Consider the following 15,891-nt stretch of genomic DNA (forward strand, 5'->3'; position numbering starts at 1 on the left):
CCCTCGCTCCTAAGGGATGCGATGTTCAAACTCCCCAAACTCGATCGATGCAACTTCCCCAATCTCCCCTGGGAGTCGAACAATATTTATGTCTTTGAAACATTCCCATGCTGAATATGGCTTTATCTCAATAGTCAATGGCAACTCGGGGCTGACTGCTACGTCGCCTTTCTCAGCAATCGTTCTGCGTATATACGTGTGGTTGGATGAAGGTTTTCCGAAGGATTTCATACGTACTGGAAATAGATTGTTTAAAACATAAATTCTTAATATGGTTTAGATACTGTTCTAAATTATTGAGAACATTGCTTACGGTCTAGCTAATCCAACTCAAGATATTTATGGAGGTTCCAAATATAATTTGCCCCAAAGATAATAGTAGAAAATTTTATCCGTAGCGCTTAAGGAATGTAAACTAAAAACAAAAACATGTGTCTTGTTTGGTTAAATATCGAGATAAAGAGCTTTGGATGTTAACGGGTACGGGGATTTTATGAAAATCCATTGTGAAAATAAATACAAGAAAGTTAATTTTTAGAAATGAAGAGAATTATTTGTTCGAAAAGACCATTAAGCGTGCTGACATACCGTCGACTAATTAGACGAAAATATAAGTCAAAACAAAAACAAAATAAAATTTTCCAATAAATAGGAAATACCACAAGAATCGATGGCAAAAGTTATAACTCCACAAACGTGCCCGGTTATGTAAAATTGTTTTGTGGTCTCAGAAGAAAATTAACGCGAATTGTTTGAATTTCACTTTTATTATGCCAACTTAACCACAAAAGTATTGTTCACGTGCATATGGAAAGCTGCAAAACTGTATAAGATGGTGGAATACTTGAATCATCATATTCAAATCTTTACTGAGAAAATAATTTCTACTAGCGTCACATCATGAAAAATCTGGTATTTACGTATTATACCGACAACACCTAATAATTAAAATCCTAACCTAACCTATAGGGTGGTTAGGTTAGGTTAAACTGATTAAATCTTATTTGGAAGTCGATTTATCGGTGTGGTCGGTATAATAAGTACCAAAAATCGAAACAGATTTATTTTTAACCCCTCCCGAGTGCTACAAGCACAAGCAGAGTTTCAAATTGACTGGGACATTGTGTGACCCGCGAAATCCATTTTAAACCGTCAAAGGGGAGGAGGGGCGCGTGCCGCTCAAAACATGAATGTCAAGTCGCGAGCGCCGCTTCCCGCGGTTTTTTTCAAAGTCGATTTATCGTCGCGCGGTTTGGTCCCCGCGGGAGGGAGTCGTCTGCTGGGGGACGAAAGGGTGGCAAATGGACCGGACTTCTCCCCTGCAATCTCCACTGTAGCGATGGTGAGTTCAAAATGTAGCTTTGACGCATGCTCGGGTGTAGTTCACTCTTGTGACTGTTGAATGTAAAAAATATCTACAGTTGACGGTTTTAGTTAAATTTAGCATTCAATATTTAGAATAGACATAATTTTGAAACGGTTAAAGAGGCTTTTTTACTGTTTTGACACAAAAATAGCGGCCAATTAAAATGGACATTTTTGCATAATCTCAAAGCGAAGTAGTTATGGATGTGTTTTTGTTAAACACACAGGCGGCAAAAGAAACTAGATGGGTCATATTATATAAACGTTTTGCTTATTTTCAACCAATGAATCACAACGTAAATTTTGTCCGTCCCCTTTTTTTTACACTGTAGTTTTGTAATGTAGATTACAATAAAGTAGTTTTAGATTGTAGAAAGATATATTAGGTATTGTATCTAGTGAATCTATTACAATTTAGTAGGTTTGTTTGTCATGATCCGAAAGTGGTCCATTGGCTAAAGTTCCTTTACTATTGAAAGAGCAAGCCTTATTTAATACCACACCTCAAGCATTTCAAAATAAATAAAAATCACAATAAATTACACCCTCTTTCGCGAACAAGAACAATTGTTTTCGTGTTGTCTACACGATCTGTTTAATCATCAAGGCAGAAAACCCAAACTAAAACATAAACCAACCCTTTACTTTAGTCTCCATACGTTTTCCAATACTCGTCTATCCGCCCATATGCTGTGTTTTGGTAGTCTCCCGAGCAGGGTGGAGGCTTTAAGCCGATAACGTACATGTCCATCATGTTTATTCACACACCCTCGCCCTCGTTGCACCCCCTAGATGGGGCATCCACCCAACTCACCCCTATTTGTCCCATACATCAGGTCCAGGGTCGCATACGAAGTGGTGAAGCTGGCCACCACATTGGATTGAAATGTACATGTTTATGTAAATTCAATGTCGTTAATATATTTTTCACCACACTATGATGTTTTTGGCTGTATTACATACGTTAATTGGCTGAAAGTTACGTTTTGCTGGCCATGCCAGCTGTCATGGTAGTTTGGGGACCGAGCAGGTTTTTACAGGCCGGGGCCGCAAAATCAGCTGTCCGCTTACTTACTTAAAACATGAATGCATTTTAAATACACAATCAAAATCCATAGCATTGCAGTAGAATGGTGTTATTGTCCCCGTTGCCTAGCAACTATTTATTTTTATTTTTGCTGATTCCTCAAATTATTTCTTCACATAACCTTAAAGTTGTAGTTGTGTTGACTATCAGTGTGCATTATTATAGTGGTGAATAGTGGTAATAGGGTACTAGTGGAACCCCGTCGAAATCGACGGTTAATCTTGAGGTTTTATGTAAATTCAGCTAACTGCAATGGATAGAGTGAAGTCGTTAAAATCTTAGTTAAATGAAGGGAGGATAAGCAATAATAAGTATGACGATTGTGTTCCCTAAAAAACGTGATTGATGAATTCGTTTAACACAATATTTCTTACCTTTTTATCGGGTTTAGGTTACCCTAAGGGGTTTTTAGGAGTCTTATAATTGTTTGTTCATGAGTTTGTTTCATACCAAAGCCACTTTCACTATATGGGAGAATGAGTTCATATAATTAGTCTATCATGTTACGGAAAGAGTCAATTTTATTACTAACCACTACCATCAGCTTTAGGAAAATCGTTCAGATTGTATCCTGATTTATAAGTAATCTTCATCTTTGGTCATAAAAATACAGAATTCTATCAGCATATTAAATAAGTTTTTTTGTTTGATAAAAATGTCTGATTCTCCAGAAAGCAGTAACATTCTTACTTCGATCTCAGCAATTTTAATTCCTTCTCTTACCACATCCACCCATGTATTTAATCATCCTGTTCTTACTTTGATAATTCATTAACTTGTGGGGTAGTTTTGCCTTGGCCATATAGATCACATAAAGCTGTGCATGTATTTTGTGAATTGGAATTAACCATAATTGTAGGAAATTTTGGTAACAAATTATGCAAATGTGATGAGATGTGATGACACTGTTGTGTTTCCGAATGTTTTGTGTGTATTGAGGTAGTTCACCTACTTTACCAAAATCATAGACTCCGTAGTTAGTCTATTCCAAAACTTGAACACAGCTCTCATCATCCTCAACGTACTCATCTATGACACAATTTTCAACCCGATTATCAAAACCTTTTATACCAATAAATGAATCTCAGGTGTACTTTCTTGAATTTAAAAATAAATGGTGATTGAAAGTAGGAAAAAAAGGCAAGTGCCAACCTTACAATATATATAAGCTAACCCGATAAGGAATAGTTATATGTTACTTTGAAATTGATATGTCACACTTATTTCATAATTTAAAATTTTCTAAGAGCAATAAACCATATATTTTAGAACAAAACATTTCAAACGTATCATTAATTCGTCATTTTGTTGAAACTATAAAAAACTTGCCATGCAGTGGAGAATCCATTTAAAATCATTAATAATAATGTAAACATTTAATTTTGACAGTTTCAGTAGACCTTTGAATACAATTGTAATATTAACAGCTGGTTCATTAAAAGTAGTGTAAAATTATCCATATGGTCGAAATGTAAACAAAATTGCAAAGTGAACTTTAAAGGCCTCTGGGGCAGAGCCCCAAAGAAATTTACCTCGTTTATCTTTTGAGGGCTCACCTACTGACCAATACCTTTCTTTAGACACCCCTACCAAGTTTCTACGCCCAGCCGTTCTCTCAAATTAGCTGTGACAAAAACCTCGTTTTCCTCCATAAGAATAACATGGGATGGGAATTTAAAGGCCACTGGGGCAGAGCCCCGAGGGAATTCTCCATGTTTCTCTTTTGATGGCTCATCTACAGACCGGGACCTTTCTTTAGACACCTCTACCGAGTTTCTACGCCCAGCCGTTCTCTCAAAATAGCTGTCACAAAGAAAAACAGTTTCAAATTAATATATAGATAGTGTGGTGAAAAATAGCGTTCGTACCACGGACCTAAATGGTTTTGCAGCTCTTGATCGATTTAAGTTCTCGACTTCGTCTCGAACTTAAAAACTATCTCGAGCCAGCAAACTCTCATTTTCGGCCCTAGGTACGAAATATACTATTTCAGATAGTTATAAAACAAACCTTAAGTATTTTCTGGATAGTTTGAGAATCTATATATTAATAGGCAAGCATGTTTCTTTAAAACCTTTTTTCTCAGCTTGTGTGCATCGTGGGGTAAATCTACGCATACCGTTAGAAAGCAATTTTCCTGTAGGTGTGCAGAATCCCTTTATAAATTTAAATAGGCTCAAAGATAAGCACAAAAAATTTGTTTAAAAATTTTAAAAAATTAACATGGATCTTATGCGTTGCCATGCTATGATCCTATGCTGGTGACGAAATAACAACGAAATATAAACAGAAAATCAAAACAAATGGAAGAAACTCCAATCACATGTTTTATTTACAGTGTGGGGTGAAAATAGAGAAGTGAGTACATTACATATTTTTGGTCGAGTTTCGACCACTGGATGACCTCTCGTTTTTAAAATTATGAAACATCAAAAGGAATTATGACAGTCAAGTGTAATTAATAAATATGTAGACTACATTATTCGCTATTCATGACTGCAAAAACAATTCTTGCATTCAACAAAATAGGTTTTGTCGGCTCGAGATTTTTAACTTAAAACGATCGAGTAAGCGAACAGCTGATTTTGCGGCCCTAGGGATGTAAAAACCTGCTCGGTCCCCAAATAACGATGAATAATTCTGAGGAAATTATCTTTCTCTCCGATTCTTTTATCCACAAAATCAAAATAGAGAAACGGGCGACTCTAGAACGGAAGAAAACATAAATGCAGACGCTTTATCCTACTCATTCCACTCAAAAAATAAACATAAAAAACGTTTTCAACAGAACATTTTCTTTACCGACTTTTTTATTGTTTTCCATCTTTTCGTTAACTCCAACCCACTCTTAAAACTAACCTAAAACATTGGGAAAACTGTCCCTTAATTTGATGAAACGAAATCCTTCTACGAAACTGAAAATTGTACATTAGTTTCCATAAATGAACTAACGCTTTATTCATTAACTCCAACTCACTCATCTACAGAACATAATTAAAATGTATTCTAAACTGTATCTTACTTCAAAAACTGCAGTAAAATTCATAAATAAACACATCTTGTCGGTGAAGAGGTCAGTCTCGTAAAAACTGGCGGGAGTTTCCCAGCAACAAATTGGAGGGAAATCGAGGGATGAAGCAATCAATCGGTGCAGTATTTATCGTTCTGTGAGACAAGATGGCGCCGTAAACGTAAAGGTGAGAACTTCTGCCACTAGCCGCTCTTTCACTCCCCCACAACCCTAAAACGAGCCAACTTTCCCGTCTAAGTAGGCCTTACTTTTTATTGGGCTGAAAATACCAAAAACTACTCTCAAGTTAATTTTTTCTCTGTGAATAATTTATTTGTATTTTATTTTTTTACTTCAGAATTGATATAGGTATTTTTATTTTCTACCCTAGAGGTATTTTTAATTAACTGTTTAAACTTCTTATTTTTTTAGGCTGTGGATCGAACCCGCACCAAAATCAGAGACGCTTACAGCTTAACATTATGCAAAAAAAACACAAAATGGGTTTTCAATTTCTATTCAAATTTTATAAAGAATTGAATAACTAATGATCTTAATCGTTTTATTGTTTTCCCCTCTTAATTATAACGTACTTAAGTAGAAAGAATGGCTTTTATCAGATTAAAATTCAACGTGAATCGCGTCATAAGCCTAAAGTGTTGGCATCCCTTGGGGTTGAATTTATTTTATGGTTAAGAATTTATTCTATGATTTTCATTACATGAATTGGGAAATTAAGTAGGAACTTGTTATATGTTAATGGTTTTTTCCGTTGTGCGAAGCTGAATAACTTATGTAGTTTGAACTTTTGCATTTCTTACACAAGAGAGTGTGGTTCAACATTTGAATATTCAATGTTCGACGAACACTTTTCGCTGTTCAGTTTTCCCATTTATAGTTGCTTTCCTAGTCAAAAATATTGGGAGACGGTCAGAGGGTCCCAGCCTCAAAATCTACCTAAAAATCCTTTGCCTGCTTTGGTGAGCGTTGCCACAGGGTCCCGGGCCGACCCCCCATTAATCCCGGGACCCTCAGACCGCAGTCGCCTGGAAAGGATTAGGTTCGGGTTTGATAAATGTTGACAAGGGGCAGCGTATTTCTATCTTTCACGATCAACTTAGTAAATTTAGTCACTATTTATTTAACAAAGAATTGTCACTTAAAATTTTAAAACGTTCCATATCTGTTGTTTGCACTCGTTATGTTCTCATTACTCCCTAATTCTGCCATGCCGAATTCAATACAATTATTTTCAATACAGAAAAATGCACCAAAAAGGCCCAATTTGTAGAGGCGCTTTTTGAAAGGTTTTCAAATGCATATGTGTAGTGTGATATATTCATTTAAAGATCTAATCACCCCAATCATATTGGTGCTAATAAAAATAAATTGTCTCTAACAGTATTTACAGGGTGGGCCAAAACGTTTATAAAAGGACTTTGAAGTCAAATGCCGTATACTGAACGAAACAGCGCCAAATTTATTATCAAGCATATTTTTAGCTACTCTTTAAGACAACTCGCAGTAAGGGCATTTTGTGTTAATTTTTAATTTTAAAAAATCTCCAACTTTAAGATTAAAAAGGGGTTGAACACTCCACATTCTCAAATACCAAGGTATGACAAATTTTATAGTTAAGGGCCTTTAAAAAAATATTTTTATTCAAGTAGTCTTTGTAATATTAACTACTACCTAATTTACTTTTTAGTATAAATGCGTGTATAATATATCTACCCTATGTAAGCAAGCTAAGTTGTAGGCCTACCTATAAATTAGGCTATAGCAATTATAACTTTTAACACATCTTTTAAATATAATTAACTATACGAACATTGAAAAATAACTGAATTATTTCTCTTGATTGTATTCAAACAATAAATCCGGTAGCCTTAATGTTTATTCAGGAAAATGCCATCAATAGCTAGGACTGGGAAAGGTGATGGAAATGCCTATTGTAGAATGTTGTTTGGTCCGTTTATAACAAAGTATTCGACTTATTGTTGAATTCAAGCTAATTCAGAAACATAGGTCAGCACTTGGAAAGGTAAATGGAATATGAGTGAACAATGCAAAAACAAGCTCCGTTAATCCGTTCGAATTTCTTAGATTCCAGTAATTAGGTGACAAGTCACTCGGCGTTCCATTTTTAGGCATATGATCGTGTTTAACCTCAAAATATAGAAGTGTTCTATTCATTTGCCAGAAAGAAATAGTACTAGAAAACTATGTTGATTTAACTATGTTTAAAGAATTCAATAAATATATCTGTCTATCTATTCTATATGTATAATATGTGAGGCAGTTTTTTGTGAACACTACTCCTCCCTCATCTGTGCCTGTAGACCAATTTCAACGTTTGAGGGGTCAAAGGATTCGTCTCAATTTGTAGTTTTGCAATAAGGGTTTTAGAATTGTAAAATTCTTACCCTTAAGGGCGCAAGGCGCACTCAAAGATTGTGTTCGTTGCAGAATTGGAATAACGCACGCGGAATTAGGGCCTATTGTCGCTAAGGTCAAATTAATTTTTCTTATTCTGGAGAGGCAAATACACACATTTCAATAAGATAAAATGAAAATTGTTATCCAAATCTTATAAATGAGTTATCAAAAGTATTTCAATAAATAAATCTTCCTACAGTCACCCGACAAATTTGGCTTCCTTGTACTGTTTATAGTACAGAAAGCTGCTAATTGCTGTATATATATATACTTTGTCGTACGGTTTATACTTTGGCGCACATCAGGATTCCAACGAAACAACACAAAACAGCGTGGTTCCATTATGCACGTAATCCGTGTACGCTTGGAAATAGGTTGGCAACACTACAAGATAACAATACTATGAACAGCTGATTGACTATTATAACTACGATTTAATCTGTCATTTCGTGTTTATAGTCTCGGTATTTCTGAACTTTCTGGACTTTTATTTAAACGTTTTTAAAACATTCCTACGATCTTAATAAACAAGAAAATACCTTTAAAGCATTTTTTAGGCACGGAAATCACTTCAAATTACAAAAACATACGGAACTATATTCTCAAGTCACGGAGCACATTTCTTGCCGAGGAAAAATAGCGGAGTGACCGGGTACTACTTTCTCTAGGGCACCTATTTGTGTTGCCAGCTGAACCCTAAAACGTGATGTATAGTGTTTCAAAGACTAATTATTTATATGCTTTATAGTGACTGTAGGAAAAATATAATGTGTAACACGAGTGCAAAAGGCCTTTAGATTCTTTTTTTAGATTCTCGTGTGCAGCAATGTGCCACTTTGCCACTAGTTACACAAATAACTATTTCATACGAAACTAAAGATGTTTTGTGTGATATTGGAAAGATTTCTTCTAAGCTTTATAACAAACGTCATCTATCATTAGACCATCCGTGGCTTTTAATAGGTTGCCACGAATAGGAGAACAGAAAGTCTGTTCGAGTATTCGTGTACTGCCGAGAGTTTTGCCAAATAACTTTAAACAGTATAAACTCTCGTACAATGTTAATTCCTAAACATTCTAGTTTTTTAAGACATGCAGCAGTTTAGAACTTCACATGTAGGCCCTACATACTTCACATATAGTTAAATTGTTTTAATATAGTTTTGCAAGTGTCATCAAAACGGGTTGACACTGATAATTATTATTCATATCCTTATACCGTTAAAAATAAATAGAATTTCCTTCAAATTTTCATTATTTGTTTTTAAACAGTATATCAGTAGTTTTTTTCTCTGTTTTCATGTCAATTACTGTAAATAGTTGTATTTTTTAGTTTTACTGTTTGACGTCTTTTTATGATTATTAAGTGGTACTAATAATCTATCTAAACTTATGTAATCATTATTTATTTTTTAATAAATTAGGCTATTATTTTTCAAGACTTTATTATTGTACTCTATATATGATCTAAACGTTTTATACATAACAGTGTTTACCCAAACATTAGTATTTTAGATAGATAGATAGATAGATAAAAAACTAAATAAATATTTCATTAACAATCAGCAAGCAAAGCCCTCGGACGATATCGAAGCATGAACAGTCCTAAACAGATCCGAGGTATGGTAACTTTATTTTTCTTAGTTTTTACGTACTTGATTAGCATACCCACAGCAGACCCCTTTAGATCTTTGTATGATATTATTGTGTAGATATAGTACAGTGTGTCAGTTGTTACATTGGTCTTTTATTTATAGTTGATTGTTTATTTTTCTCTTTTGCATTTTTCCATTTGTTTAATACATTTTAATTGGAAGATAGAGTTAAATCTCAATGAAGTTATTAATTATGATATTTCAACAAGGCTGATTAAAATACATAAACCAGAGATATATTCCTTGAAACTAGTAGTACATCGAGTTTTACCTCCATAGAAAATTGTGCATATAATAAAGGTTGTAATGCAACTGAAACGCAAAATAATTTATTTCCAACAGTAACCCCACGTGTAGGGTATTTCAGTGACTTGCGCGTTAACCCTCTCTTGGCTGGCGTTGCCAGAGAGTCCCATCGCTAATGAGGGGTAACCCTGGGACCCTCTGACCGCACTCGCTCAAATATTTTACGACCGACCCTTGTCTGGGTAACCCTGGGACCCTCTGACCTACAACCAAAAATATTTACTCTGTAACTTGAGATTTATCATTTCGGTTGGTGGAAGTTTAACTTTGATTATTTAAAACTAAGCCGTTTACAATTTTGAGTTTCATTGTACGAAATTCTCTTAGAAAATTCACAGACAATTTGTTTAAAACTACATGTTTTTACATAATTCGTGTCAAACGAGGAATCGCATACGTATAAACAACTCGATAAGACTATCTTAACATTGCATTACCGACTCGAATCCGTAGGTAAAACTAGGCTTAACAATTCTTTATGGCCCATTTTATGTAATTTTGTTCAGCCAACTAACAAAATTGTTACAATAATCTTTACAAACCTTTATCGCGATGATACAAAATGAACCAACAAAACAAACAGCCGAGCGTAGAAATCCAATATCTCGATTGTTTTGAAAGGCGAGAAAGCAACAAATGCTTTAAACTAGGATAAATGTACAATAAAGTAAGCGTATTTTGAAAGATCTTCTCTCCTAGGCTACAAACGGGTTCAAATTAGCTAATCTTGCCCATAAATATCCAAGAGAGGACATTTCTTTAAGTCCCGCGCCGCTTGGCAACCTGCCCGGCTCTCCAAACTTTGATTGGTTCAATTGATTCAGACGATTTATTCAAAAAGCGGTTAACTTTTGAGGCATTAAGCAGAAGCTCACAAAAAAAACTTAATTGATTTAAGTAGAGATAGTTTTCAATTGTAAATTTACCATGTTTGGTTGGTAAATCTATGACAATTAATTGCCTATTGCATCAAAACACGCGTTTCTAATCGAATAATGCGTTGAAATACAATAATACTACAGTAAATCACTATTGTTAAGGCAGCATAACAAACATGATAACTCACTATGTACCGTGCGTTTGTGTGTTATAAGAAGACATCCGAAGAAAAATTAACCTATTTAACAAGATATCCACTCAAAACTCGCTAACGGTTTGGACTTTTCTACCGCAGCACGTCTCAATAGTCATTTTTATGACAGGTTTTACTAGATATTCCCTTTTTTCCTCATGTCTACGCCAGTGGCATTTTTTTAATGATGTCAAACACTTTTAAGGGAAACACTTTTGACACCTTTTGACACATCTAACGAATATTCACAGTTCGCGTTTTATGAAAACTTTTGTCTATTGGATACTAAATTTGTAGCTTGGTTGAGAGCGTTTGACAAACTCTCGACATTTGAAGCACATCTTCCACCCTGCGATACCTAATTTTCGGACCTCGGTGCAAAATACCCTCACTAATACAACTTCCTAGTCTTTACCTCAGATTAAGCTGCGAAATAAAAGTTAAGGTCCAACAAGTGTGCGGTGTTGCCAAGATGTGAGTGGCGTAACTACCACCACACTTGTCGTCTATAGCCCTACCACCTGCCTTCTACCCGCCTCAGCCACCACGCAGATAATCTCCCAAACACATTATCTATAATTTCCAAGAGGGCGCTCCCCCACTCGAGTTATGATTGAAAATAAAAACCTCGAGTTTTTTCGCCCTCCCTTATCTCCGGGCACCAGCGGGCGGTCAATGGGGTTAAGTAAGTTGGCGATTCTTCCACAAAATTATCCATTCAAGCCGGATAAAAAATGATTCCTGGAGAAGGGGAGGTTCAATTTGTTTAATGGCGTTTACAGCCCCTCCACAGGGTTAAGTGGTCCATTGTACGGGTTTCTAAGCACTTTTGCATGCTGCTCATCTTTATTGACAACATTGCTAAATTTTATATCTTTGCATAATTATTTCTTTAAATTTGTTAATTTGAAAAGTAGGATGTTTAGATTATGCTAATTCTTATACTTGTTGAATGTGTTAATATTAATCAAAAACGTCGATGTATTATTAAAATGTTTCAGGCTGAACTTTGCATTCAATACCAAACAAACTGTAATAGCTAGTTAAAGTAGGGATGATCACTGTCAGATAGTTCAATCGTTTGTATGATTGTTCATTCTCGTACTATGATGAAAGAGCTCCAAGGGGAGCACACAGATTTCTTAGAATGATTTTAAACAGTTAGTTGTCCAGATTACACGTGTTAATTTTGACAGAATTTTACGTCTTAAGCTATACTCAGTTTAATATACAGATTATCGCAATTGGATTTAGCCTCGAAACGGACGTGTGGGATGACGTGATGTTTTAGTGGCTGATGAGCCTACTGGGGATGTTCAAGGACTTTGTCCTCTTCAGCCTTGGGTGGATTATGAGCTTTGACAGAACCTGAGTGTGTTACGAATGTTGTTTCACAAATTAGTGACGCAACTGGTAGTGAGGTTAATGTTGTTTGGTTTTAGGGTTAAGATGAGCATAGCGATAGCTTAAAGTTGTTGATTGAACTGTTGTGGTTGGTCGGGAAGCTGTAGATGGTTGGGAAGCTGTGATTGGTTGCGTAGCTGTGACTGGTTGGGAAGCTGTGGTTGGTTGGGAAGCTGTGATTGGTTAGGTAGCTGTGACTGGTTGGGAAGCTGTGATTGGTTAGGTAGCTGTGACTGGTTGGGAAGCTGTGGTTGGTTGGGAAGCTGTAGTTGGTTGGGAAGCTGTGATTGGTTGGGAAGCTGTGGTTGGTTGGGAAGCTGTGGTTGGTTGGGAAGCTGTGGTTGGTTGGGAAGCTGTGGTTGGTTGGGAAGCTGTAGTTGGTTGGGAAGCTGTAGTTGGTTGGGAAGCTGTGATTGGTTGAGAAGCTGTGGTTGGTTGGGAAGCTGTAGTTGGTTGGGAAGCTGTGATTGGTTGGGAAGCTGTGGTTGGTTGGGAAGCTGTGGTTGGTTGGGAAGCTGTAGTTGGTTGGGAAGCTGTAGTTGGTTGGGAAGCTGTAGTTGGTTGGGAAGCTGTAGTTGGTTGGGAAGCTGTGATTGGTTGGGAAGCTGTGGTTGGTTGGGAAGCTGTGGTTGGTTGGGAAGCTGTAGTTGGTTGGGAAGCTGTAGTTGGTTGGGAAGCTGTAGTTGGTTGGGAAGCTGTGATTGGTTAGGTAGCTGTGACTGGTTGGGAAGCTTTGATTGGTTAGGTAGCTGTGACTGGTTGGGAAGCTGTGGTTGGTTGGGAAGCTGTAGTTGGTTGGGAATCTGTGGTTGGGAAGCTGTGGTTGGGAAGCTGTAGTTGGTTAGGAAGCTGTGGTTGGTTGGGTAGCTGTGACTGGTTGGGTAGCTGTGACTGGTTGGGAAGCTGTGGTTGGTTGGGAAGCTGTGGCTAGTTAGGTCGATTTAGTTGGTTGGGCTGTTGTGATTGTTTAGGTTACTTTAATTGGATGGGAAGCTGTGGCTGGTAGATTTGTTGTGGTTGTTTGGGCTGCATTAGTTGGATGTGTTGCTTTGGGTGGCTAGGTGTCGGTGTCTGTGCTTTGGTTGGTTGGGATTCTGTGGTTGGTTGAGTCGATGTAGTTAGTTGGGTTGTTTTGGCCTGTTGGGTAGTTGTGGTTGGTCGGGTTGCTTTGGCTGGTTCGGAAGCTGTGGTTGGTTGGGTTTCTGTGGTTGGTTGGTTTTCTGTGGCTGGTTGGGTCGTTGTTGTTGGTTGAATTGGTGTGGTTAGTTGCTGGATTTGTGAGCTGGGTTCTAATGCTAGACCGGTTGGTGAAGTAGGGTTGGGCCGTCTCTGAGACTGCACGGTGGAGGTGTAAACATTCCGTTTCCTGGCCCAGAAGAGAGATAGATTAGAAGTTAACCGTAAGACTCGCCTTTCTGTAGCTAGGCTTTAAATACGATCGAGGCATATCAGGAGGGGTTGAAAAGCGTATCTTAGGACATGATGGATTACAGAGTATAGTCTAGCAAGGGTTGAAGTGAAACATCAAAGGTTATTGAGGACATGGAGGGTATAAAGGCGGGTGTTGGTTTGTTTCTTGGAGTCAGGAAGGGGGGCAAAGGAGAATTACAGAATTCTGTCACATGTGCCAGCTTTATAACAAAACCAAAAAGGTACCCCTATTGTAAACTATATATATCATATATTATCAGAAACTAAACGGGAAAATGACAGAAGCCCACTATGTGAGAAGACAATTCTACAATGCCCTATTTCAACAAGGAGCAAGCTACAGCTTGTCTTTATTCATTATCTTCAGTCAATGTGAGGCAGTGGATTGGTCTAATATTGTACTGTCGCTAAGTCATATGTACCATATCTATGTTAACAAAAAGCATACAGTAAACGTATAGAAATAAGTAAAATATACTGTTGCACCTTTAGGAGTATCGCAAAAACAGATGACGCAACCCTCATGACAATAAAGATTTACATAAAGTTTACAGAACATTTTTAGCAGGATAGTCTGCCATAAGAGCTGTTCTGTGCGATGGACGTGGAATTGAGTATAGTCTGTGGATGAGATAGGAGGACAGAGGTAATTGTGTCTAGTTTGCTACTGGTTGAGACTATTGCTTCTGTATGTATATCTAGAGAGACAGTGATCGGCTAATTGCTTTCTTTTTTTTTAAGCTTTTGCATGTCTAATTGTATGGCTAGTTTGGCAGTGGCTATGGGCAAAAGTGTAGGTGGATGGGTCTGGGACAGCAGAGTAATGGACTAGCTGAGATTAGGATTAGTACTGGAATGGATTGGTCTAATATCCACACTCAGTTTGAATTCTACTGAGTTATCCAGTGAATGATTGGCTTTGGCTGGCTAGGCAACTGCTCAGGAATCAACACCAAAGATCTTGAACTTACACACAATCACGGTGAGATGGTCAGATATTGAAGCAGTATTACTACTAGAGCTCCGTTGTCGAGTGCGGTGGTATTGCAGGAAATAGTTTCCCCGGCAATCTCATAGACCATGATAGCTTACGCCTTGGGCTAAGTTTGAAGGACCCTTTACTGAAGTCACGATTAACTAGACTTTTTAATTTAATGTCCGACTACTGAAAATTCAACAACCCAAATATGCACTAATTAACACTAATTAATTTTGATGATCTATTGTAGATCATGAATATAAAAACATCAACATACAAGCAAGTAAAATATTTTATGAGCTAGACAATTTCACTTCAAAGAAAAAACTAAATAAATTCTTGAGCCAATAATTTGTTAACATAAAGGTGGTAGAATGTTTTCGTTGCAGGTCTAAAAACGTCAAGACATTCTGGATCTTAAAGCTCATGGTTATGTAATTTTTTTACGATTTGCTCTTTCACTGTAAGGATATAACGATAAATTTTTAAACCAGAATCCGTAATAAGTCTAGTTTCATTGTGACTACAATCTAAACTATTCTACACCCTTAAATATTATTCATCTAAATTTAAACTTTAAAATATTTTATGTACAGTGAGATCTTACCTCTGAAAGGTGTTATCCATGATCACGATCTTGAAATATCCAACCATAGTTGATGCTTCCCTTCTCTTGGAGAACTATAAACTTGTCATAGAAAACCATACTGCTGATTTGTTTTGTGGTTAAAATACACAGTAAGTTGAAGTAAAGAGTTAAATTCATCCAATATCTACAAATTTGAAATTTTATACAAAACATTCTTATATGTTTAGCTGTGATAAAACACTTTTCTAAGATAAAAATGTAGTTTTAGGCTTCACTTCACACGAAAAACCACTAACAATTTACCGAATCATGGGAAAAAAATCTGTTACGCCATATAAATTATGTGCAAGTCATTTCATTCACAAATAACAGTCACAGTAGAACTTTCTTCATCAAAGCTTCGGCTAACTTCTCTCAAACATGGCTGAGCCTCCCTCGGTGAAGCCTGGACCAGAACTGAGAGCCGCACTGGAGCTTCCGGAGACTAAAGCCGCCATTGCAGGGAGGAGTGTGCGTACCACGGTTTTTTATCCCGGTCGATAGTTGAAAAGTAC

General features: G+C 36.8%; 1 protein-coding gene across 1 annotated transcript; it reads right to left on the bottom strand.

Moving 5' to 3' along the window:
• Positions 1-12,400: 12,400 nt before the first annotated feature.
• LOC128985116 (sporozoite surface protein 2-like) lies at positions 12,401-15,834 on the bottom strand. Its single transcript, XM_054404498.1, has 4 exons — positions 15,747-15,834; positions 13,830-13,953; positions 13,315-13,704; positions 12,401-13,229 (listed from the first exon to the last, which is right to left on the bottom strand). Exons 1-4 carry the CDS (start codon positions 15,832-15,834, stop codon positions 12,401-12,403), a joined length of 1,431 nt encoding a protein of 476 aa, XP_054260473.1.
• Positions 15,835-15,891: the final 57 nt, after the last annotated feature.

The sequence above is a fragment of the Macrosteles quadrilineatus genome, unplaced genomic scaffold (genome assembly GCF_028750875.1).
Source record: "Macrosteles quadrilineatus isolate MER2022 unplaced genomic scaffold, UCM_ALF_1.0 Scaffold_2__2_contigs__length_208266976, whole genome shotgun sequence".
Taxonomy (NCBI): domain Eukaryota; kingdom Metazoa; phylum Arthropoda; class Insecta; order Hemiptera; family Cicadellidae; genus Macrosteles; species Macrosteles quadrilineatus.

What these genes read in the sequence shown, in the direction of transcription:
- LOC128985116 (XM_054404498.1), bottom strand. Translation starts at nt 15,834, where the DNA reads ATGGCGGCTTTAGTCTCCGGAAGCTCCAGTGCGGCTCTCAGTTCTGGT. An exon ending in CTCAGCCATGTTTGAGAGAA is followed by an intron (nt 13,954 to 15,746) that starts GTTAGCCGAAGC and finishes CACATGTGACAG; the next exon opens with AATTCTGTAATTCTCCTTTG. An exon ending in CCCTTGCTAGACTATACTCT is followed by an intron (nt 13,705 to 13,829) that starts GTAATCCATCAT and finishes CTTCTGGGCCAG; the next exon opens with GAAACGGAATGTTTACACCT.